Source organism: Patella vulgata, chromosome 9 (genome assembly GCF_932274485.2).
Source record: "Patella vulgata chromosome 9, xgPatVulg1.2, whole genome shotgun sequence".
NCBI classification, from domain to species: domain Eukaryota; kingdom Metazoa; phylum Mollusca; class Gastropoda; family Patellidae; genus Patella; species Patella vulgata.
This window is the reverse complement of record NC_065887.2, coordinates 37,238,382-37,262,134: the sequence shown is the minus strand read 5'-3', so window position 1 is coordinate 37,262,134 and position 23,753 is coordinate 37,238,382. Positions and strand designations below refer to the sequence as shown.

Genomic DNA, 23,753 nt, shown 5'->3' with positions numbered 1-23,753 from the left:
AGAGAGATGTCCACTCGACACAAACTAGGTCATTTCGGGACTAACATATGGTTTAATTTTATTTCAATAATTGCTTGCGTGTAGGGGTCTTTAGCAGTTGGAGGAACCGGAGAAAACCCACGAGGTTGGACAGGCGAACCTATTCCTTGACACGTACAACCGGGGATTCGAAACCACGCCAGTTGACTCAATGAAATGCCGTATGAAACTGCACGCACGTGCTAACCATTTGGCCACCCAACCCCCCTGAATGACATGGAGCAATAATTAAAGAATGACATGGAGAAATTAAAGAATGTCATGGGGTAATTAATGAATGACAGAGCAATTAATTAAAGGAGGATGCATAATTCTAATTAAGACTTAAAGAGTCACTTAACGCAACTTTCAAGAAAGAATAAAAGTTCAAAATCACTGAAATATCCCACATATATTTTTTATTTTACAAAAACATAACAGTTAATAAATGTTGTAGATTGTTGATTTCGCAGTTGCATAGATACTGTATATGGATAAAACAACTGCAGTATATAATACCATACATAAAACAACAGCAGTATATACCATACAAAATAGTGTAAGTTGTTTTTTTTAGCATCTAGAATTCAGAAGTAAAGTTACAATCTAATAATGGCAAATAGAATTTAGCAGTAAAATGACAATTTCTTAATGACACATAGAAACTAGATCAAGAGGAACACACAGATGTATGTACTAGTATGTAGATTCAGACATTTTGTAAATGTTTTAAAACGTAAATATAACCCTGATGTAGGAGTCTAAAGTTTTGACCATAACCTAGATGTCAGAGGCTATAGACTGAAACACACAAACAAATTGCCATAGATAATTTAATCAAATTGAAAACAATGTTGTCTTCCACCAAAACTTAACAACTATTACAGCTGACAAAAAGAATAAATTAAGTTTAAGTACACGTACCATTTTGATACAGAAAGGAAAATACTTGATTTTTTGGCACAATCATATAAGAAAACTACATTAATGTTTGAAGGCTTTTACACCACAAATGTCTTCATTAACTTAGACTCTATTGTCAAGAGGAGGTTTGATAGACAAATGCAATCTGTTTCACGGAGGTAATGTGAAAGCCTTCTTTTAACTTTATACAAAATGACCGACCTTTAAGTTAATGTGCCATATAGGTCTATTCTTTGAATGGCATTTAGTAATTGGAACATAATCAAATAACACACTATTTATGGATAACAATTACCAAGGTTTGTTTCACTGTGACATTTCAACAAGATTTCATAAGTTGTTATAAGTCGTTTGTGTTATATGCTTGATAACAACTTGTGAAATCTTGTTGAAATGTCGCAGTGAAATAAACCTTAGGAATTGTTATCTATAAATAGTGTGTTCTTTGACCATATAGGTCTACATGTGACATCACATCATGAGTAGTCGATAACACATGCATTGTTTACATTGGAATTGGACGTAGTAACACAAACTAGTCCAGACAGAATTGGTGCCTTTTACTCATTGTGAAACACCTTTATTTTATTTCCTTAATAATTTAAAACAATTAATTCACTCCTCTCGATGTTGTCCCTCTCACTGATCATTTTTAGACCAACAGTCAGGGTAGTGGACTGGCAACGAGAATGTACTAGGTTCTAGATGAACCATCAGAGGTCGCTCATGTACACATTCAAGTGCACATAAAAGAACCCTTGACAGTTGAAAATCGATTAAGAGTAGGCCGAAATGCCAATGTCCAGACAAAATTCTTCTGCCTCCCATTGCACATGTAACAATAAACATAAATTAAATTACCATAAATTTGTCACAAAATGACTAAACAATTGTGAATGACAAAACATTATACTCCATGCCATTTCTTTGCTGAAACAAAGCCATTACAGATGAAGCATCAAACTTTAAAAAATAAACAGTTAATAGTGAAGAGATAAAATACTTTAGACATTATTTTCTTAATTTCATTGTGAGAAATTACATAGTTCGGCTCCTGTCAATCTACAAGGCCTTTATATGTATACCTTATAAACTATCAATTTTATATTTTTACAAAATATATGTATACTAGACCATTATAAAATATTGCATCTTTAATAAAATAAATAATAAGAGGAACTCTCTAATTTCAAAAAACAGATAAGGTCAGTAAATCTGGGTTGTTGTGATTACCAGGCCCCGAGTTCACAAAGCATTCTCAGACTTAAGTTGAGAATTTGCTCAACTTTCAACAACTGTTTATGAGAAATATCTTTGATGCAGAAACACAAAACTTTGCTCATAGTTTCTTATTGATATATCTGATACATCAAAACAACAAAAGTTTTATAAAGGGCTATATTTTAGTTAAAATAAGGCAAACAAGTTTGAGTAAATTACCAACTTAAGTCCGAGAATGCTTTGTGAACACGGGGCCAGTATATAACCCAGGACATGATTCTGGTAATTTCAAACATGTCTGAATTATTACTCTAAGTTAAGACAGACAGTAGGAGAGGTTTATGATTTGATAATTCTCAATAATAAGACCTTATTGTCAACAAATTACTTTCACTTACACTAATCAATTTTTGACACATTTTGTCTAGCTCAGATTAGGAAAATATTTTTTTCAAAATTGTCAAGTATAATTGTTTGAAATTCTAATTTCACTGTGTGTGGATTGATAGAGAGCTAAGTTCTCCAAAGGCCAAATGGACTGCCAATCAGTCAAAACTGGCAAAGAGCCCTGAGTAGAATTATTGACTGTCCAGGTCACTGATATGATCTGTTTTCAAAATTAGAGAGCAAGGTTTAACACACAGCTATAAAAATAATAATACATTAGTCAGTTGTATGTGAACAATTAAACATTTTATAATATTTTAATAAAATAAATCCCACATTATTTACAATTTTATATCTTTCTATTATAATATATACCTGGACGGAATTAACAGAACAATGTGATACGAACATCATTATACAATATGTAACCTGTGACGGCAAAATGAGTCGCAAATCACACAAACAAAATTATCAAATTGGCTAAAATTATAAAAAATTTTTAGTTTGCTTTAATTGTCAAATCTTAACTTATACCTTTCGAGTTATATCATTAAAAATATATTTTAGCCTATTTTAATATTGTTCATATCGTAAAAGACTCAGGACTTCCGGCTCATTTTTCTATCACAAGTCACATATGATATTTGAACAGACAGTTTGTGTCCCTGTGAGTTTAGCATTACAACAACCATGTCATTCTATAACAGATGTGGCCAACATTTGGCACAAGCACTACATTGGACCATTCCTTGTGGCATATTGCATAATGATCTAATATTCAAAAAAACAACGAATGCAACCAAATGTCAGTGACAAAGGTTAATAATGTTTCCAACTCCATTTGTCGTAATTTAATCTTTTGAAGGTACATGCTACAGTTGTATAGTAAGAGCAAAATTCTGTTTCACATTTAATACATAGACCTGATATTGACTGCCCCTGAGTCTGACTAAATCCCTTTAAGTTGTGACATGTTATCCTAGAGACAACCCCAACATACTAAGGGGATGCTTGTTTGAACACTCCGAAACTCTCAATCCTATAAGTACTCACAATCGAGTGAAAAGGGTGATTTTGGGCTACAACACAGCCAACGACTGCATAAGATAATATCTCAATCAACCATGAAAGCTGAAACATAATATTTATCAGGACTGTGACAAGACTGAATTCGGCGTCACTCGATTGTAATTATGTCGGTTTGGGACGTTCCGGACTGAAAATTGAAAACCCCCCCCCCTTATATCATTCCTTGATAAACCATAGTAGAAATGTTATTCAGTGATAAGCAGTAATTGTATTCCATAGAATTGTGACCTGTATATTTCAAGGTCAAGTTCAAATACTAAATGCCATTGAAGCAATTTACCTTATATCACTTGGCACTTGCAATGATATGGTTATTAACGTAGTAACAATAAAGTATTTGTGGTTATTTCCCTTGGATGACAATGTGATATTCGTGAAAAATGACCTATAACCCACTACATGACAATGATAAAGTGAACACCATGGTGATAAAAATACAATACCCACATTAATAAGCCAGATTTCACTGACTTTATACATATTCAATACAGCATTTCAGAGATAACCTTTTTGCAACATGATTTCACCTAGTGGTATAAAGATTTCAAGCACCAACCAGGGACAAATTTTATAACAACTAGTTATACTAGCGTTGATATGGAAACCAAGATATTGCAACCTCGGAAAAACAAATGTGGATTTTGACAACGACAATTAGATAACATAAAAAGTTGATCCTGATCTGAGATTTTAATCATAATTTTAACAATAATTTGGATGATGAAAAATGTCATTTTAAAATAGGCCATGGTAAAATGTTAATATTTCACATGGAATATTTTTCAATACAACATTTTAAAGGGAATTTTATCTCTTCTGAAATGCTGTATAAAATGATTCATTAAAAAGTATCTAAAAAAAAATAATTAAGAGATGGGTTGTGACAGGATTGGAGATTTTGTAATTTTAGCTAGTGTATTGGATGTGTCTGTTCCATTAACCACTGAATTAGTCTTATCAATATTATTATTACACTTATCCTTCTCAATATTGTGATCAGGTTTTTGTTCTGAGGTTGACCCGTTTGTTGGAGACGTTCCTTCTTCGTTGGATTTATTTTGATCACTGGATGATTGAGATGATTTACTTATGACATGTTGTGTGTCTGGATTGGAGGGAGAGTTATCTTCCTTGCCTGTAGGAGATGTATTTTGTTCGGTGTTTGTAGTAACAGATTTCAATGCACCATCTGGAGATTCATGGTTTATTTCGGATTCAGAATGTTTTCGAGTTGGACTTGTTAAAGTATGAACTGAGTTGAAGTTTGTTAAAGTTGGAATGGACGTGACTTGAAGTTCCATTTCTTCCGCAGATATTTCCATTTCTAATATTTCCATAAGTTCCGCTAATTTCTTGGCTTTCCTAACTTCGTTCTGATGAATTATTGTATAAAGATGTTCTGTCAATCTTTCCTTGAGTTCACCCTTTTCAAACAAATTCATTTTAGCCGATATAACTTCTTTTTCAGCTTTATCATAGCGTTTTCTGAAAATATATAATTTTGTCACTGTTAATTTCTTTTACCTATGATATGACGAGCTTATGGTTAAATTCTTATATCAACTGGTGTTAGAAATTATAAATGATGGCCAACAAGAAGTAAATAAATAAACAAAATTGTGTTTTATGCCCTACTTTTCTCCATCAACCTGTCTAATGAGTTTGAGACATAAGCCATGCTGTGTGCTATGTGTAAAATTTTCCTGGAATGGCGACTTTTCAGCATATTCTTTAAGCTCTGTCATTGGTGCACTCATGACATCACTTTTTTGTCAATCCAAACGACTAGATACTTTCCCTTACCATTAACAAGGGGAAACCAGACTGTCTCATGCTGAAGAACTGGTCAGCCTACACCGGGTTCAGGGATGAAGAAATAATGTTTCCACTATCACGATTTGTGCTGTGATTGAAATGGTGGTTTTATTCGCAGAGTAATCATGGTGATCCTATCAAGTCTTAGCATATATTGAGTTCAGTGGTAGCAATCGTGTGGATCGTATCGAAACGTATTCGAACGTATCTGTAAGTACCAGATTGTGGACTTAATAGGGACAATTCTATTGTAACACATCACATGACAGTGGGAACCTAGCATAAGAATCATACAAATAATACATTGTCATTTTTACTTACTGTGCATCTAGATATTCAAGACTAGCCATTTCTATTTTATCTCTGATGACACTAACATCAGCTGTTAACAGATGATCTAGATGATTTAATTCTTTCTGTATTTTAGTCAACTTGACAGATTCAGCTTTAGCCTTTTTTCTCCTGTAATAGACATAATATCATTATAGATTTGTTCGGCGACCATATTTAAACTATGTCTACAAACGATGTGCTCTTTAAAAGAAAGACAAAATATACCACCCTTTTTTGTATAAACAAATTCTACACAGCTATTCAAGAGCCTAGAAAATTTGTATGGATGTTTCTGAGTTCCTAGACTAGATTAACATCATTCTGTAAGTATTGATGGGCATTGTGTCTGAGGATGGGTATGCTTACTCTTCCTTAAAATGAACACTTGATATCACTTTTCCTTATTTGATAAGTTCATATATATGTAATAATTATTGCTGTGTTTTTGCATACATCAGTATGATGGGTATTGGAATATCACACATACATTTCATAGATCAATGATTCTATTACAAATTTTCGTACCTTTCATCAAGGGTCTTTGATAAAAGAGCTTTCTTCTGTTTGTTGGCTTCTTCAATCATTTTCTGTTGCTTCTGGAAATTCTCCATGGTTGTCAACTCAACACTGAAATATTGTTTAATATTAAAGCAATTGGCTCTTGAATAAATGATATTCTTCCAACGTAACCTGTACATAACTGTCTTCATATTGAAAAAACTATATCTAAGTATTAAGAGAATAAGAACATTTCTTTATTAAAAGAAAATATCAATGACATAGGGCTCACCCCTTCAATAATTAAAACAACACATCAGATCAACCAAATTCAACATTTATTTTATTTTGACATTATTCTGAGGTTAATCTACTTTAAAGCTGTGGATTGTCATTTGTATATTAGACAATACCTGATTACGGTACTCAGGTCTTAATCGGTGTTAACATGTATTTAAATTGATTCAAAATCCCTCAAGTGATGACCAGTGGCTAGAATGTACTTACTTCAAAACTTCAGATTCATCAAGTTCTCTTGTTTCTTCTTCTTTCTTTTTTTTACTTTCGTCTGTATCAGTGTTTTTTTCAGACATGGTTTGGTTTCTCTCTTCATTTGGCTTTCCTTTATTATTTTGTGATGGTTTCTGGGTGGGATTCTCTGGTACTGGTTGAGGTTTGGGATGTGACAAACGCTGACTGGGATCTAAAGCTTGGTTAATACCTGGTGATTGCTGATTGTTAAACAATCTATCACGACTGTTATTGTTGGAGTTAGGCATCTTTAGTTTCTTGGTTTGGACAGGCACTCTCTTCGCATTTAAACTTGATTTTCCTGCAATGAAAACAAGCCAAAAATGAGGCTGATGTCCCCCGCCGAAATAGGAAAATAATTAGAGGACACATATAAATTTATCACAAATTATCTTTTACAAAGTATTGAACAATCAAACTTATAGTCTAACAATCAAAGTAGGAGAGTTATTGTTTTCCAAAGTCTCGACCAATCAAATTGCGTATCGCTCTGCTTACCCTGAGCAGAAAATGCTCATTATCAAACTTAGTCAAGGTATTACTGTAATGAAACTATACACCAAGTTTCATCAATCTCACTTAATTAGAACTAAAGTTATCGTGTCCCAAAGCATCAACCAATCAAATTGCTTATCTCTGCTTACCCTAAGCGGAAAATGCTCATCTTCGAACTCCATCAAGGCATTGACCTAATCAACACATACACCAAGTTTGAACATTCTAGCCCAATTAGGAAGAGAGTTATCGTGTCCCAAAGCATCAACCAATCAAATTGCTTATCTCTGCTTACCCAAAGCGGAAAATGCTCATCTTCGAACTCCATCAAGGCATTGACCTAATAAACACATACACCAAGTTTGAACATTCTAGCTCAATTAGGAAGAGAGTTATTGTGTCCCAAAAAGTGTGACGGACAGACAGACGGACAGACAGACAGACGGACGAACCCATTTTAATAGTCCCCTGCTTTCTTCGAAAGGCGGGGGACAATAAAATATTTTTATGGAAGACTATCTAAAGAAATATTCCATAGACAATAATTAGGTCACATAGCTGGCACCTCAGCTAATTATCACTTGTTGCATAGTAAACACATTCATCCTCCTAGTTTGTTGTTGCACAATAAGACTACAGAACAATTAGAGTGGCATATATGTACATATTAGAGAGGTATTAATTTTCTGATGTACTCAAGAATTCATACAAAGATAGGTTGCCAGGCAACGAAACATATGCTCACAGCAGCTAAGTCCTCTGGGGAGTCAACAACGGATTGTCGCATATTTTTTTCTTTTGTCAGTAATGAAAACCTTTACAAGACAATAAAATCTGATTCTGAATAAAAACCCATAAAGTAATTATCAGAAATCATTAGAATTTGTTTCAATTGTTTGTCTCATGACTTTAAACACTGTGTATAAATTTATATTTACATTAACCTTTAGGCAAGAATTTTTGTTAACAGTACTATTCCATTCCTAAATTTGGAATATTTGCAGCGTGCAGACGCGACTTTCACAATGGTGGATTATTTCAAATGAATTTTGATTGTGTTTTTGGATCACTAAATTCTACATGAAAACAGTGTTGGATAATTATAAATTTGTGTCGGATGTGGCAAAAAATGATTCCTTTTGGCGAAAACAAAGAAGAATCACGGTGAAAATAGAAGTTAAGGATTCCAAAATAGCCTTAGAACCGAGAGGCGAGATGGGGGGAAAAGCCTTATTTTCATATTACTTCTGTATAGGATCTGTCAGTAACGAAGGAGAGCACTAGCTCTCCAAGAATTCGTTACTAAAAGTATCTAGTAACACTGGTGACTCTTTACACTATACTATTCAGTCTATTCACTAACACGTGGTAGGCTATAGTATAGTATTATCTCAATCGCCAAGTTGGCTGGAAATACTACATAATTTACATGTATAAGATATTAATTAGACTATGGCAGTATTTACATGACATTTTTTAAAAAGTTACTTCTCCGATTTGATATAGGCCTTATGCTGAGGAACCAACTCACTGAAACAAAACGTAAACAAACGCTAAAAAAAAATTATAGAAATAGAAATTGACAATTCGTACATTTGCATCAAAATCATGTTAAATTTATAATGATCTGATTTGGAAACCCCTGCAATCTTCAGCCTTCACATACAATGTGCATATCTGGTTTGTTTGGCAACAACTAATTTTCATATTCACCTCTTTCTGGGGAAGTTTGACGCATTTTTCTCAAATCATCATCGGTAAATCCTGCCCAACCGGCCATCTTGCCACGTAACTCTCGCAGGTGCTCGCGAGACTAGCAGACGAAATATCATTCGAAATAAAGAGTAAACTATAACACATTATACTTTGGAATAACAATTAAAGATTTAAAGTTTATTCACCCCCAAATTAGCTGTTTCTCTCTCTCTCTCTTTCATATTTGTTGAAAGCAATGGACCATTAAATGGGTCTGTCCGTCACACTTTCTGGACAATACTCTGCTTCTAATTTATTAAGCTATAGCGTAGGCCTAGTAGAATGGCCTAGAATTTTCAAACATTCTACATAACATTACAATTTTGATGTTTATTAGTTATTAGATAGGCCCTAATGACTTGACTGAATTCGACGATGAGCATTTTCTGCCTAGGTTAAGCAGAGAAATGCAATTTGATTGGTCGATATGCTTTGGGGCACGATAACTGCTTCTAATTAAAGTTGCTGTCTCTATCTATAATCTAATCTTATCTATTAATATATATAACTCAGTATCATCCAAACTCAGTATCATCCAAAATCAGCGACATCGAAAACACGAATTATTGTCAATTTAAATCATCAATGATGTTGTGATCTTACCTGGAAAAGATGGGTTTCTGATATACAATATTTAAGACAAAATAAACATTTTACCAGCTCCAACCCCCAGGTGCAGAGTCATGCCCATGTTCTCCTTGTGTCGCCTACAGTCCGCAATCCTTAATGGATTATCTCAAAAACTTTTTATACTTATTCCTTATACCCTAAGGATGGATGGGGGTCACGGTGGCTAAGTGGGTAAGACGCTGGCGCGCTAGCCTGGAGGTCGGGTGTTCGATCCCTGCATTGGCCAAGAAAGTTCATCCAGATTTTCTGGTATGGTTCCCCCTGGTCAGTGATGCAGGACGGAGGGCCCGACAAAGACAGCTGTCTAGTCGTTCGGATGGAATGAAAAACCGAGATCCCGTGTACACATTGGTGTGCACGTAAAAGATCCCTTGACAGTTGGAATTCGATATAAGAGTAGGCCAGGCCGTAGGGCAGCTGTCCGGGCAAAATTGGTTTTGTTGCATGTCCCGACCCCCATGTTTGTGATTAGCACCTGTAAATTTGGCAAAACAAATCCAACGTCTACCCTTTGTTGCCTCTTGTCATATTACAGTCGCTGTAACCATTTCATATTTAATTCTCTTTAATATCAATCAAAACAGAAATGTGGAAGTAGGCCTATATTGCAGCGGTACCGATGCTCTTGTTCCTGAGATTAATAAGGCCTATAATTTGGTTGAAGATTGCTATGGAGATGTGCGACAGAATAAACATTCAGTGGATAAAGTAAAATGACTATTGGGGAGGTATTAAATATTATTGATCTCTCTCTTTCTCATTTTTCGGTTTGATTCACAAGCATCTGGGATTATACATCTGTTTTGAAATACAGAAATGCATATATGACAATCTTGTTTTTGTACAATGCTTTATGTGTCCTTTAATTTCAGATTACTATCAACAAAATAAAGACTAGGCCAAAATAAGAAAAACACTGACCAAGGCTCGATTGTAAGAACTTTCGCCATGGTCTATATTGTGTAAATTATGTGGATAATAAAGTGCTTATTTCAAATTCCAAAAGGGCTCTTTTACGTGTATGCCAGTGTGTACGCTAGACCTAAAATATGTCTTAAAGCAGTTGGCCTATTTGGTTATAAATTATCTGCCTACATTTTAGTTCATGTGGCCATAAATTGTTAGCGCAATAATTTCTTTTTCCAGACTTGAAAATATGAAGAGAATTATTGGGTTATTCCTCTTGTTGCCAAAGAAGTTATCAGGCAAATTGTTTTTGATTAGTTTTTTTAAAACTTGCATGCTTAATCATATATTTGGGATGAATCCTATCAAATATGGAAGACGAAACAGCTCTTTATTCAGTGTTCTTAATTCTTAGTTCATATACTAAAATAACATTTGTATCTTAAAATCAATATTTGTTTTATAAATCAATATTTGTTTTATAAATCTGACATTTGTCATATCAGATCTTTAAATTGTATCTTTGTTTACTTTAATTGTAGTTCAATATAAAGATCAAATTTCTTTTAGAAAATCAAAAAATTACATTAACTACCTGATAAATACCGTGGTGGGACAATCACTGCAAGGGAGGCAAGATCTTGTAAGGACGCCCCAGTGGGGTTTAATAGCTTTCATGTAAAGCCAAACGAAATAATTACAAGCATTGTAAGCCCATGAGCCAAAGTCTTACTCACTAAACTACCGTGGCTCCATCTTGGCTTGCAGGCATGGGGTCTTTAGTAGTGAGCCGAATCTGGAGAACCTGTGAAAATCCACTAGTCTGGCAACCCTAATCATTGTGACATACATGCATCATAACAATTTTATCAATGACAGATTTTATTATCTAAAATGCACTTGGACTTCAAAACCCACAATTTGAGACAGTAATAGATACGAGTCTGAACCTCTATTCAACATAATATCATCTCGGAACTAACACAGGATATATTTCAATTTTGCCCCCCAAAAATAAATAACTAGAACAATATGGTGCACAAATATTTATTTACAAATTAAAATGCCTGTATGGTTATAGATTAAAGAAATTATGCAAGAGCACTTGTAGCCCATTGTTTAACTTCAGTCGGACAATTGGGATATTTCTGTAAGGCATCTGTTATCTGTGTGGGGTGTATCAATAAAGACATTAGTCGATATTCTTTCTGTATTCTTGTTCCACCATTATCAATTGTCTTTATTAATTCTAAAGCCATTAGATGTTCAAAAGCCTGAATTAAATAATGAATAAGCAAATAATATAACTTAGAAGGTTGGTATGTTGAAGGACAGGAAATAAAGAAATATGAGGACATTGTAAAGGATTTAATTTGACATGTGAACATTCTTGAAAGGGTATTGTTATGATATTGTCACAAACCGAGAACACAACTTTCTTTTCGTAATTTCTATCTTGATGTTAATAGACCCATAATCCTAATAATTTGTTTGGAACTCACCTTTAGGACGACAGGTTTTTCAAATATCTGCATGCCTGATTTCCTTTTTGCAAACTTCATATATTCTAAAATAGATCAATAATAATGTTATTTTAGATTCCAACATATTTTTTCAAAAACAATTTCTAAACAAAGAGAATATATTAACAAACTGTGATAAAAGGCAAGTTAGCATGGGGTAGCAGTAGTAGCATAGCATACTGTGGACTGGGAAACTATTAAAGAATCTGATCCTTGAGTGGTGTTTAGTGATTGAGCACATTAAAAACCACAACACAATTTATATGGAATACAATCACTGGTTTATACACATATAGCACAACGTTTCGACAAGTATTCTCTTATCGTTACCAAGTACATAGAGGGATATGAAGAGACTATTAAGATTAATTCATTAACCTACCACTGTAAACCATTTCAAAATTAAATGGTTCTCCTTCATATATATCAGATAAATGTTTCATCGCTATAATTAAACACAGCTCCAATATAGATATACCTACAATGTAAAAGACAAATTGGGTTTAATGTCCACTCAACACTAACCAGGTCAATCATTCACTAACTGTGATAAGGCAAGTGGCTCTACAAACTTATGAACATAAATTAGATGAGAGAGAGAGAGAAATGGGGTTTAACGTCCACTCGACACAAACTAGGTCATTCGGGACTAACACATAGTTCAATTTTATTTCAATAATTCACTTGCGCGTAGGGGTCTTTAGCAGTGGGAGGAAACCGGAGGACCCAGAGAAAACCCACGAGGTTGGACAGGTGACCCTACTCCTTGTCACGTACAACCAGGGAATCGAAACCCCGACAGTTGACTCAATGACAGACCGTATGATACAGCGCGCGTGCTAACCATTCGGCCATCCAACCCCCCATAAATTAGATGACTTCAAAACAACTCCCCACCCCTCACCTCCTGTGGTGTGATGAAATTATAACCCAACATATAAAACGAAGTATTAAAAATGGATTATGTAAAATTTATATAAAGAGCTTACAATTCTCGCTATAATAGTTCAAAAATAGATAATAAACAAGGATAAGATTAAAAATTCACTCTAATTATTTCATACTGAGCGAAGTAATCGTCTAGAGATTTGATTATAATCACCGAAATCCATGCTGACCTGCACTGTTCCAAGGGAGAGAGAGAGAAATGGGGTTTAACGTCCACTCGACACAAACTAGGTCATATGATTCAATTTTATTTCCATAATTCGTTTGCGCGTAGGGGTCTTTAGCAGTGGGAGGAAACCGGAGGACCCAGAGAAAATCCACGAGGCTGGACAGGTGACCCTACTCCTTGTCGCGTACAACCGGGGAATCGAAACCACGCCAGTTGACTCAATGACAGACTTTATGATACAGCGCGCACGTGCTAACCCTTCAGTCATCCAACTCCCCACCGTTCCAAGGATTCTTTCACCTATTACTACTACTTGAGTAAGAAGTTTATTCATCGCAATCTTGGAATTAAATAAATATTAAATTAATCATCTATATAACGTTTGAAGCCAAAATCAATACCTGCAATAAGCAGATTTAGCTTTTACATAATGCATCTTTAATATATTATTTAAGGACCGATTAAGATCCTTGATAAGGACTGTATACAGTCATATATTTACCATGTAACATAGCTGCCTTTGAGTCTGTAGCTATAAGTTTAAAAGCATCTACAATAGCTGATGTTGTTAATATAGGATTCACTGGTGATAATTGACATATAGGCTGTACCTACAAAAAATATAAAATTTATATTGTATTAAAGAGACTGTGTCTGACCATTTGGAGCCATACCAACAAATGTTGTCTTAGTTCCAGGAACTCATGGTAGAGGCCCACAAAATCATTTAGGGACTATGTGTGGCCAGACACCAATTATGGATAGAGAGAGAGAGAGAGAGAGAGAGAGAGGGTTTAACATCCACTCCACACAAACAGGTCATTTCAGGACTAACATATGGTTCTATTTTATTTCAATAATTCACTTGCACGTGGGGGTCTTTAGCAGTGGGAGGAAGCTGGCAGACCCGGAGAAAACCCACGAGGTTGAATAGGTGACCATACTCCTTGTCACGTACTACTGGGGAATCGAAACCACGCTAGTTGACTCAATGACAGACCTTATGATGTAACACGCACACGCTAACCATTCGGCCATCCAACCCCCCACACCAACACAGGTTATCCTTCTATATAACTGACTTAAGTGATGAGTCACTTCCCTTTCTTGAACGCTTCATAACGCATCTATCGTAGCAATGATCTCTATGTTAAAATTATATTTGGAATGTGTTTAACCAGTTCTATCACATATGTGATAATGACTGACACCAATATTGTCCTTTATGAGGATCAGAAGATCAATATGCTTATCAAACAAGATTTCCTGTAGATATGTTAGAGTTATCTTACTTTACACAATAAAGTCTTCATAAACTTACCAGTAATGTCTTAAGTCCTCTTACATCTTTATTTAAATTATACTGACGAAATAAAACTTCTTCAACTACACTATCTTGTAATAATTCCTGTACAATGAAATGAAATGGGGTTTAATGTCCTACTGTTCTGCAATTCCTGTAACCACATTTCCTACAGTTAAAACATCCGAGCACAATACACTATAATTTGAGAGCTATCAATCAAGGTTAACTAATGTTAAATGGGAAAAGATAGGTTGCCATGTAATTAAATATATGCCCAATGTAGCCAAGGGGTCCTCAAACGGTAAAAGGTTGGGAATCACTTCTCTAGGAGTAAGATCAATTGTATTTACAATCTGGTTTGACTAAGTCTTGATTGTCAAGTACTGTTAAGATAATAAAAAAGCTATGCTACATATTGTCAAAACTTCAAACACTGATAACTTCGTTCAGAATAAAGTAATTTCAATGAAATTTTCAATGAAATTTTCAAAATATCCATTTTTCATTATCTATTTTTGAACTGGAGTTGATTCATACCGTATATATAGACACACTTACTTTAATATGATGATTCCAGGTTTTGGCAAATGTTTTGTCTGGAAACTGATCAGATAAACTGAGTAGATTTCTACAAACTGTACAATAATCTTTATACGATAGAGCGTTAAAAACATGTATCTGACGATGAGAGAATCGTGATTTTACTCTTTTCTCTAACAACTCTATCACATCCTGTAAAAAATAATTCATATATTTAAATCATAAACACTTTTAATGGCATTTAGTATTTGAACTGGAACTACATTAGAAAAAAATACTATTGTTTATTATTGTGAGACGTTTTGATTAGGGAATCCTAGCTGAAATGTTGCGTAGTAATCTATACTGATATTTGTGACTGTCATGTCTGCCTGTCTGTCGGATCAGGGTTGGCAGCTACACTAGGGCAGTATAGGGGTAGCTCGGACCGGGGAGTAACATAGGCTTGGTGGCGTTGGACTACCGTTTCCGGTTTCAGAGGTATATTAGTTTCAACCCGTGCAGTACCAGGTCATCCACCAGTAAACAGTAATGGTGCTAAACAGAATTTAGCCCTATGTATATTTAATTCAAATCATTTCACTTGAGATCACAGCAGACAGAACCATTTCAAGTAGCACTTATACATCAAAATAACATTTTGAATTGGGTTAATCTGAACTGTTATTTATATTAGTGATGGAACAAGTTCTATATTATCACATTTCTTTTTGAATTGACTAAGTAGAAGTTATATTGTTTATAAATTTAGTTTTGTTTATTTTTTATTTAAACCTGCTGCATATAATAAATTCGAAGATATATCACTTCAGACAAAATTGGGTAATTCCCAGTCTCATTAAGCCTATATTTTACTTCCATTTCTGTCTTCACACCATTTTGTACAAAGCGAGGTTAAGAATAGTTAGCAGGTAGCCATTAGCGTAAATAATATCTTGCACAACTAAAATATGGGAAAGTAATTTTACGTACAAATATTGAATGTAAAATTGGGATAAGTGTTGGCCTGATCAGCTAGTAGTCTAATTGAAACTAGTGAATATGAGTTTATACAGATGACGTTATTTTTGTGAATGATAAACAAGTTAAAACTCAACCATTCAATTAGAGCAACTGAACAAAACTCAACCATTCAATTACAGCAACTGAACCATGTAATAACCTCTCAGTCTCAATATGACAACATAAACTGTGGACTAACCAATCATACAATCATTCTGTCTGGCTCATAAAAGAGTTGGGAGGGTTGGGGTGGACAAATGGTTTAACAGTACATGTGCATGTTAGATCACAATGTCTGTCATCGAGTCATATGCTATAGTTGTAACACCCATTTATACGCGACAAGGACTCCAACCTACCACTGCTAAAGACCCTTAAGCGCATGCAAATTATTGAAATAAAATTTGACCATATGTTAGTCCCAAAATGACCAGGTTACATGTTATACAGACCATTGCTGGTAGAGATGGAGACTGGACTGTCTAAGACTACATACCAATCTACAAGTTACGCCTATAACACAGACAGGTGTCTGGGCTGACTGTGATATATCAAACAGATTATATAATAATGTCTGGTTTCTATGGTGGGCAAACAGATCAAACTCATCCAGGATAAATAACACAGGTTTACTTTTCTGGCCACCTGCAATTGAACAGAAAAAAATAAATATAAAACTCACCAACAAATATAGTTTCTTAGTTCTTTAAGTAATTATAAAATTTGGGTGGGGGTGTTGGATGGCCGAATGGTTAGCGCTAAGGCTGTGCAAAAATATCGATATAATTGATAATCGGTAGAAGTTATTTAGCGATACGATAATCGATATTGAAATTCAAATATCGATTATCGGTATATTTACCTTCTGACGGCAAGTTACGGCCACTTTCACATGACTGAACTTGCCGTAGTCTGGCATTAGCAGACGAATGAATGAATACACAACGTCAACACAACAACTATTTTCTCCCTTTGCTTACAAACTGGCACATTTTAAATATATTATTGTAAAAAACTAAACTTTAAGATTAAATACATTATTTTAATATTTTCGTTGTTTTTACTAGTTGAAACTAAAATAGGTCACGCACTTTGTGAACAATGACAATCGCACGTGATATCTAGTAAAATTAGAATTATCTCCCTTCTTTGCGCTTGATTGATTTGTAGAGAAATCGTCTGCTTTCACGATAAAACTAATTGTATTATTAATGATCGACTCAGCTTTTATTACTAAATCATGTCAGATACAGCCAATACAAAACACGTTTTTGACTTCCCGGGAAAGGCAAAAAGCTATGTATGGAATTGTTTTGGTTTTTACGGATCCGACGACCGTAAATGTAACAGTTATCTACCTTCATGGACTCTAGTAATGAAGATAAATAACTTCAATTTACTTCCGTTTGTTTTTTTTTATTACGATTGAGTATTGACAGATTGTATAATAATATTAATAAATATAATGTGTTTAAATTAACAGTAATAAAGACTGAAGATGTTTTGGAATATTTTTATTATACAATACTATTATTAAACATGACTGTTGAAGAACAAATACAACAAAATAGTGGTAGCCTGTGTCGACCAACACAAATAACAGGTCGGTAAAATGATAATGATAATGATAATCGATTATTATCGATAATCGCTGACAAATTCTTGCCGATAATCGATATTGAAATTTCATATCGATTCCCAGCCTTAGTTAGCACGTGCACATCATATCGTAAGGTCTGTCATTGAGTCAACTGGGGTGGTTTCGATTCCTCAGTTGTACATGACAAGTACGGTCGCCTGTCCAACCTCGTGGGTTTCCACACTACGCGTAAGCAAACTATTGAAATAAAATTGAACCATATGTTAGTCCCAAAATGACATGGTTTGTGTCCGAGTGGACATTAAACCCCATTTCTCTCTCTCTCTCTATAAAATTTTGGAAATAAAAGAGACGATATACATTTCAGGAGGACAACTGATCATAAGTAAAACCTACCAGATTTTAAAGCATCAAGCAGAAACTGTAAATTTTCAGAAAATGATCCCTGAAAATGAAACGATGAGGTGTTTAGTTGGTCTTGCTACCTATACCATATATATTCAAAGCAATAACAAAACTTACATTGCTCAAAAAAGGATGGGAATGAAAGTTACAAAAGATAAAGTAACAATGCACACTTTAAAAAAAACACATTATAATGTTATAAATGGTATGTTATATAAACTGTTGTATTATTATAAATGGTAAGATACATACAACAACTCTTCAAATTTGTGATCTGTGCTTTGGAATCACACACACGAAAGATCTCAGATTAAAAACAAAATTGCCATGATTTAAAAATGCTATTTAATTTAAAATTGATTGAATCTAAACCTAACAAAGGTTTGAAAACATGGAATATTGGAATATTCAACTTACAAAGACTCTATCACCAACTGTATTTTCTAGTTGTAATTGTCTAGTTATTTCTTTTAATGCGATTCTATCATCTGTCTGTAATAAACCTGTAATACAAATAGTCTCTAATTATAAGGCCATCTAAAAAGACATTCTGGTTCTAAAACCATCATTCATCCACAAAATTTAGGAAGTGTGGTTTTTATTTATGTGATTTTATTACGTCAAGGGATCACTATCCTTTATGACTTCTCACAAACATCACATTTCAAGGTTCTTGATTTATCTAATCGTTGGTTTATTCATGACTTTTTACAGAAATTCTCTTATATAAAAATTTATTCTCTCAAATAAACAGGCATTATACAAGAGCTAAATCTGCCTATTGCAGGTGTTTCTTTAGGCCTTAAATGTTATATAAACTATTAATTAGACATTTATTAACATGACACGACCATAATCAACCCTCAATGCCATTATCGTAACAACGGTAACAATGACAATCAAGGCTACAGTGTTATTAAAATCAGGATTTCTCGACTTGAAGTGAAGTAATTTGATTGAAATTTCGGCATATCCCCTTTACATTACCTATTGTTTAACTATTAGCATGAACTGTCAGCTCTTTACCTAGTCTTCCATAATGCCACTTTAACAAATTGTCCTATCTGAAATTGACTATGTATGTAAGCACAGTGCTAAAATATTAAATACTGCTTTTTCCATCACATCCTCAGAATGTTTAATTTTTATTTGTTTCTTTCTCATCACTAGGTCACAGGATAATTATCATCCACAGAATTATGCATTTTAAAATTAAGCAAACAAATGCATAGTCGCTATATCCTGAGTGATAACAATTATCAATTTTTGTCAGTAGACTGGATAACATGTTCTAATATACTATACTAGACTTGCTCCAAAGTCACTGTCTTGTTGAATTTGAAACCATTGCTCTCGAGAGTCTCAAAGTTCCCATGTCACATATCTAGTACATATATAATCTTTAAATAGTTCACGTCTATTCACATGATTTGGTCAGTTTGAGGTGCTAGAGGGAGCAGTAGTTACGGGTGTTTATGGTGCTAATTTAAATAGTTAATTAGAAAACAAAATAATCATCTAATAATAATCCCATTCAGGAGTATGAGCCTTTTCTTTAGCTGGCACAGATCACAGATTCAATCTATGATTAGTATGTAGAAGAAAACCAAGATAACGAAGGTCAAGGTAAAAAATTCTGGTTTAACATCAACAAACCTACCATTTAAATGAACTTGAAGTAAATTCTGTTTGAAATCTTTTTCTGCACCCAACTCACTGAGAACTGTTTTTAACAACTTAAATACAAAACACAGAGAAATAAACCTGAGCTGCCAATCAACATCAATAGGGTAGTCTGAGAATCAGAATTTAACATCCACCCAACACTCAATGGTATAAATTCTTTTCATTATTTAATCAGAGCAGTATGAGTTGCTTTAAAGTTTAAACATACATTCACAAAAAAGGTGCATCTGCTTAGCATAAAAAGTGCACTACTGAATTTTTGTCAAGGGCATAGAAGATCATGAGTGGTATAGCAGATGCTGTGGGCACCACTTGAAAGGTGGAGGTGGAGGGGGAGGGAAGACAGAGCAGTTTCTATCAAAGTTAGCCAAGCCATCATCGGATATTTTCTTTGTATACATCTGCCAAATTATCATGGACAAGAAGCAGTAAGTGGGATAAAGTCATCTAAACAATGGCAATGCATGTCAGATGTTTGGACCGAGACCCAGTTTTGCTCCTGTATAAAGATTAACCATAGTCCCAAACCCTAATTACCCAGTTAATTTAACAGCAAGTAACACAAAGCTACAAAGCTAATAATCAGCTTTTGGAAATAATTTGTATTTTTACCATTGACTTGCCAGCACCTCGAGGTCCAATAACTAAAACAGAATTACTTTCACCGGTGGTAGATGTTCTGTGTATCAGATCATATAGTTGTCTGTAACACACAAAAAAAAACCCTGAAGTATTTAAAATATAGAGGACGGATTAAAAAAAAATGTTTTATTATCATTAAGAAGATGAGATCAAGAAATATTTGGTTGTGTCAGGAAATCGATGTCAGCAGATACAAAAATTCTAATACAAAACCTTTTTGCATGACTGGATTTTCAACAAAGGTAAGAAAAATATCCAACCACCTACTTTTTTTCCTTTTCTAATCCTGTTATAGATAATGGACTAGAAAACTGTGATAGTCTCTGTCGTAAAGTCATCTGCACAAGAGCTATAGGACTTTCATCACCCGCAATTTCCAACTCTTCTGATTCCTTTGAAGGTGATTTTGTAGACTTTCTTCTACCCATGATTAGGCTATAATCTGAAAATATTACTAGACAAGTTACAATTGGAAGTTCTCATTTCCATTTCCATGACGAATGGTTAAACTAATCTACATTGCATAACAGGTTTAGGAAAATTATAGAAAAATTTAACTCGTTTAAAAATGTGATTAAGAAGCCCATAATTATGTTGACAAGCCAACAGTGAGGCTGATGTCCCCCGCCGAAATAGGAAAATAATTAGAGGACACATATAAATTTATCACAAATTATCTTTTACAAAGTATTGAACAATCAAACAGTATATCTTTACTTATAGTCTAACAATCAAAGTAGGAGAGTTATTGTTTTCCAAAGTCTCGACCAATCAAATTGCGTATCGCTCTGCTTACCCTGAGCAGAAAATGCTCATTATCAAACTTAGTCAAGGTATTACTGTAATGAAACTATACACCAAGTTTCATCAATCTCACTTAATTAGAACTAAAGTTATCGTGTCCCAAAGCATCAACCAATCAAATTGCTTATCTCTGCTTACCCTAAGCGGAAAATGCTCATCTTCGAACTCCATCAAGGCATTGACCTAATCAACACATACACCAAGTTTGAACATTCTAGCTCAATTAGGAAGAGAGTTATCGTGCCCCAAAGTATCAACCAATCAAATTGCTGCTTACCCTGAGCAGAAAATGCTCATTATCAAACTTAGTCAAGGTATTACTGTCATGAAACTATACACCAAGTTTCATCAATCTCACTTAATTAGAACTAAAGTTATCGTGTCCCAAAGCATCAACCAATCAAATTGCTTATCTCTGCTTACCCTAAGGGGAAAATGCTCATTTTCGAACTCCATCAAGGCATTGACCTAATCAACACATACACCAAGTTTGAACATTCTAGCTCAATTAGGAAGAGAGTTATCGTGCCCCAAAGTATCAACCAATCAAATTGCTTATCTCTGCTTACCCTAAGCGGAAAATGCTCATCTTCGAACTCCATCGAGGCATTGACCTAATAAACACATACACCAAGTTTGAACATTCTAGCTCAATTAAAAGTTATCGTGTCCCAAAGCATCAACCAATCAAATTGCTTATCTCTGCTTACCCTAAGCGGAAAATGCTCATCTTCGAACTCCATCAAGGCATTGGCCTAATCAACACATACACCAAGTTTGAACATTCTAGCCCAATTAGGAAGAGAGTTATCGTGTCCCAAAGCATCAACCAATCAAATTGCTTATCTCTGCTTACCCTAAGCGGAAAATGCTCATCTTCGAACTCCATCAAGGCATTGACCTAATAAACACATACACCAAGTTTGAACATTCTAGCTCAATTAGGAAGAGAGTTATTGTGTCCCAAAAAGTGTGACGGACAGACAGACGGACGGACAGACGGACGGACGGACAGACGGACAGACAGACGGACGAACCCATTTTAATAGTCCCCTGCTTTCTTCGAAAGGCGGGGGACAAAAAAAGACACCAAAATCACTATGTACGCCTAATGGGAAGATCAACGGTATATACACTGATTTGGACCTTGGCTGATTCAGAACTGTTTTTCTTAAATCAAAATTTTATGAATGAAAATTTAATTCATATTTCTGTTTTGTGTAACCAGTCGTGTAGTTCCTTTGAGAACGGTCTCTGAACAAAACATAAACAACCGCTTGTGACTCGCGTACTATACTAATGGCAGATCAATTCAAATGTAAAATTGGATTGATCCGATTGTCACTTTGGGGTGGGAGATGTATCATTTATGGGTCCAATGTATCAGTATGGGGTTCATGTTGTCAAAAATGAATTCTTTGGACTGTGCGTGCTTGGTTTAAAGGAGCTAAGTCTCTAACTCAATATCATCCAAAATCTTCAACATTGAAAACACGATTTATTTGTCAAATTAAATCAACATTCATGTTGTGATCTTACCGGAAAAAGATGGGCTTTTGATATCCAATAGTTAGACAAAATAAATATTTTACCACTGGTACACGAATTGTGTACCATAATGCGCTTCAGTCCCAGTTGTATCAAGAGACTCGAGGGACGAGGCTAGACACATTGCACCAAATCAAACGGCATATGTAGACTGGAATAACCAGACGCTAGAAATTTGCACTCGCTTGAGACTGCTGACTTATTTCGCCGAACATAACTGATTTAAAATTGGAGTAAAAACGGAAACCATTGAATGTAAATCAGTTTATATACATTCATATTACAGTTTACAGTATATGCGCTGCGACCCACTTTTGTCAATTTCTAGGTCCCAAATGTTAGCGATTTAGCTCCTTTAAAGGCTCAATACCACTCTTGTTGTAACTGAATAATATGTCCCAATCTTTATTCTGGTCAACAAATTGTACTATTTTAGAATATTTCAATTAATTGATGATACAAATTTCATCTTAACACACCTTATTTAAAAATTTTGAAAAATTCAAAATAATGGTTTGAAACGTCTAACGTAAACCTTTTCAAATGAAACTTCGATTTAAAAATATTTTCGAACCCTCTGGACAAGTAAAATAGGATGTAATGGATAATTTACACAACAGGTAGGACACTTAAACATCTAGTACTTAGTTAGATAGAGATATTATTTATTTTCTGGAGCTTTCAAGCCAGCAAGAGTGTTATTGTCCCTTTAATGTTATTATGGAAAATATTGAGTTAGAGGTAAAGCTTCTTTAAAAGATTGGGAGAATGATTACGTAAGCCCAGAAGTTCACTTTCCTTCACCTTTAACTTTTAGATTACTTTTTCTCTTCACGCACAAATTTGCCGCTAAACCGCAAACCCAATTTTACTCCTTTAATGTCGAAGAAACGACTCAAGGGAGACAACCGTTGTTTTGGCCGAGTTCGATTAGCGACTTTGCCAATTTTGGTTGAACTTTGTCGTCGAAATAACTGT

The 23,753-nt window shown here is 34.5% G+C and overlaps 2 protein-coding genes across 3 annotated transcripts; both read right to left on the bottom strand.

Moving 5' to 3' along the window:
* Positions 1-402: 402 nt before the first annotated feature.
* Positions 403-9,103, bottom strand: LOC126807676 (RAB6-interacting golgin). 2 transcript variants are annotated; one of them, XM_050532429.2, is made up of 5 exons: positions 9,025-9,103; positions 6,793-7,117; positions 6,313-6,414; positions 5,776-5,916; positions 403-5,124 (listed from the first exon to the last, which is right to left on the bottom strand). In XM_050532429.2, the coding sequence occupies exons 1-5, from the start codon at positions 9,089-9,091 to the stop codon at positions 4,506-4,508; spliced, it is 1,254 nt and encodes a 417-aa protein (XP_050388386.1). In that variant the 5' UTR covers positions 9,092-9,103; the 3' UTR covers positions 403-4,505. The 2 variants fall into 2 exon arrangements, with proteins under 2 accessions (XP_050388386.1, XP_050388387.1); XM_050532430.2 differs by lacking the exon at positions 9,025-9,103 and adding an exon at positions 8,905-9,024.
* Positions 9,104-11,633: 2,530 nt separating this feature from the next.
* Positions 11,634-23,664, bottom strand: LOC126807675 (origin recognition complex subunit 4). Its single transcript, XM_050532427.1, has 13 exons — positions 23,580-23,664; positions 20,691-20,865; positions 20,394-20,484; positions 19,756-19,831; positions 18,513-18,598; positions 18,087-18,135; positions 16,587-16,735; positions 15,107-15,280; positions 14,564-14,650; positions 13,745-13,853; positions 12,508-12,603; positions 12,105-12,169; positions 11,634-11,876 (listed from the first exon to the last, which is right to left on the bottom strand). The coding sequence occupies exons 2-13, from the start codon at positions 20,849-20,851 to the stop codon at positions 11,694-11,696; spliced, it is 1,326 nt and encodes a 441-aa protein (XP_050388384.1). The 5' UTR covers positions 20,852-20,865; positions 23,580-23,664; the 3' UTR covers positions 11,634-11,693.
* Between the last annotated feature and the right edge of the window lie 89 nt (positions 23,665-23,753).

Excerpts from the sequence above, each read along its gene's own strand:
- LOC126807676 (XM_050532429.2), bottom strand. The coding sequence starts at position 9,091 with ATGGCCGGTTGGGCAGGATTTACCGATGATGATTTGAGAAAAATGCGT. Across the intron at positions 7,118-9,024 it reads TCAAACTTCCCCAGAAAGAG|GAAAATCAAGTTTAAATGCG; the intron begins GTGAATATGAAA and ends TTTTCATTGCAG. Across the intron at positions 6,415-6,792 it reads GATGAATCTGAAGTTTTGAA|TGTTGAGTTGACAACCATGG; the intron begins GTAAGTACATTC and ends ACAATATTTCAG.
- LOC126807675 (XM_050532427.1), bottom strand. The coding sequence starts at position 20,851 with ATGGGTAGAAGAAAGTCTACAAAATCACCTTCAAAGGAATCAGAAGAG. Across the intron at positions 13,854-14,563 it reads GAGGACTTAAGACATTACTG|GTACAGCCTATATGTCAATT; the intron begins GTAAGTTTATGA and ends TATTTTTTGTAG. Across the intron at positions 11,877-12,104 it reads AAAAACCTGTCGTCCTAAAG|GCTTTTGAACATCTAATGGC; the intron begins GTGAGTTCCAAA and ends TATTTAATTCAG.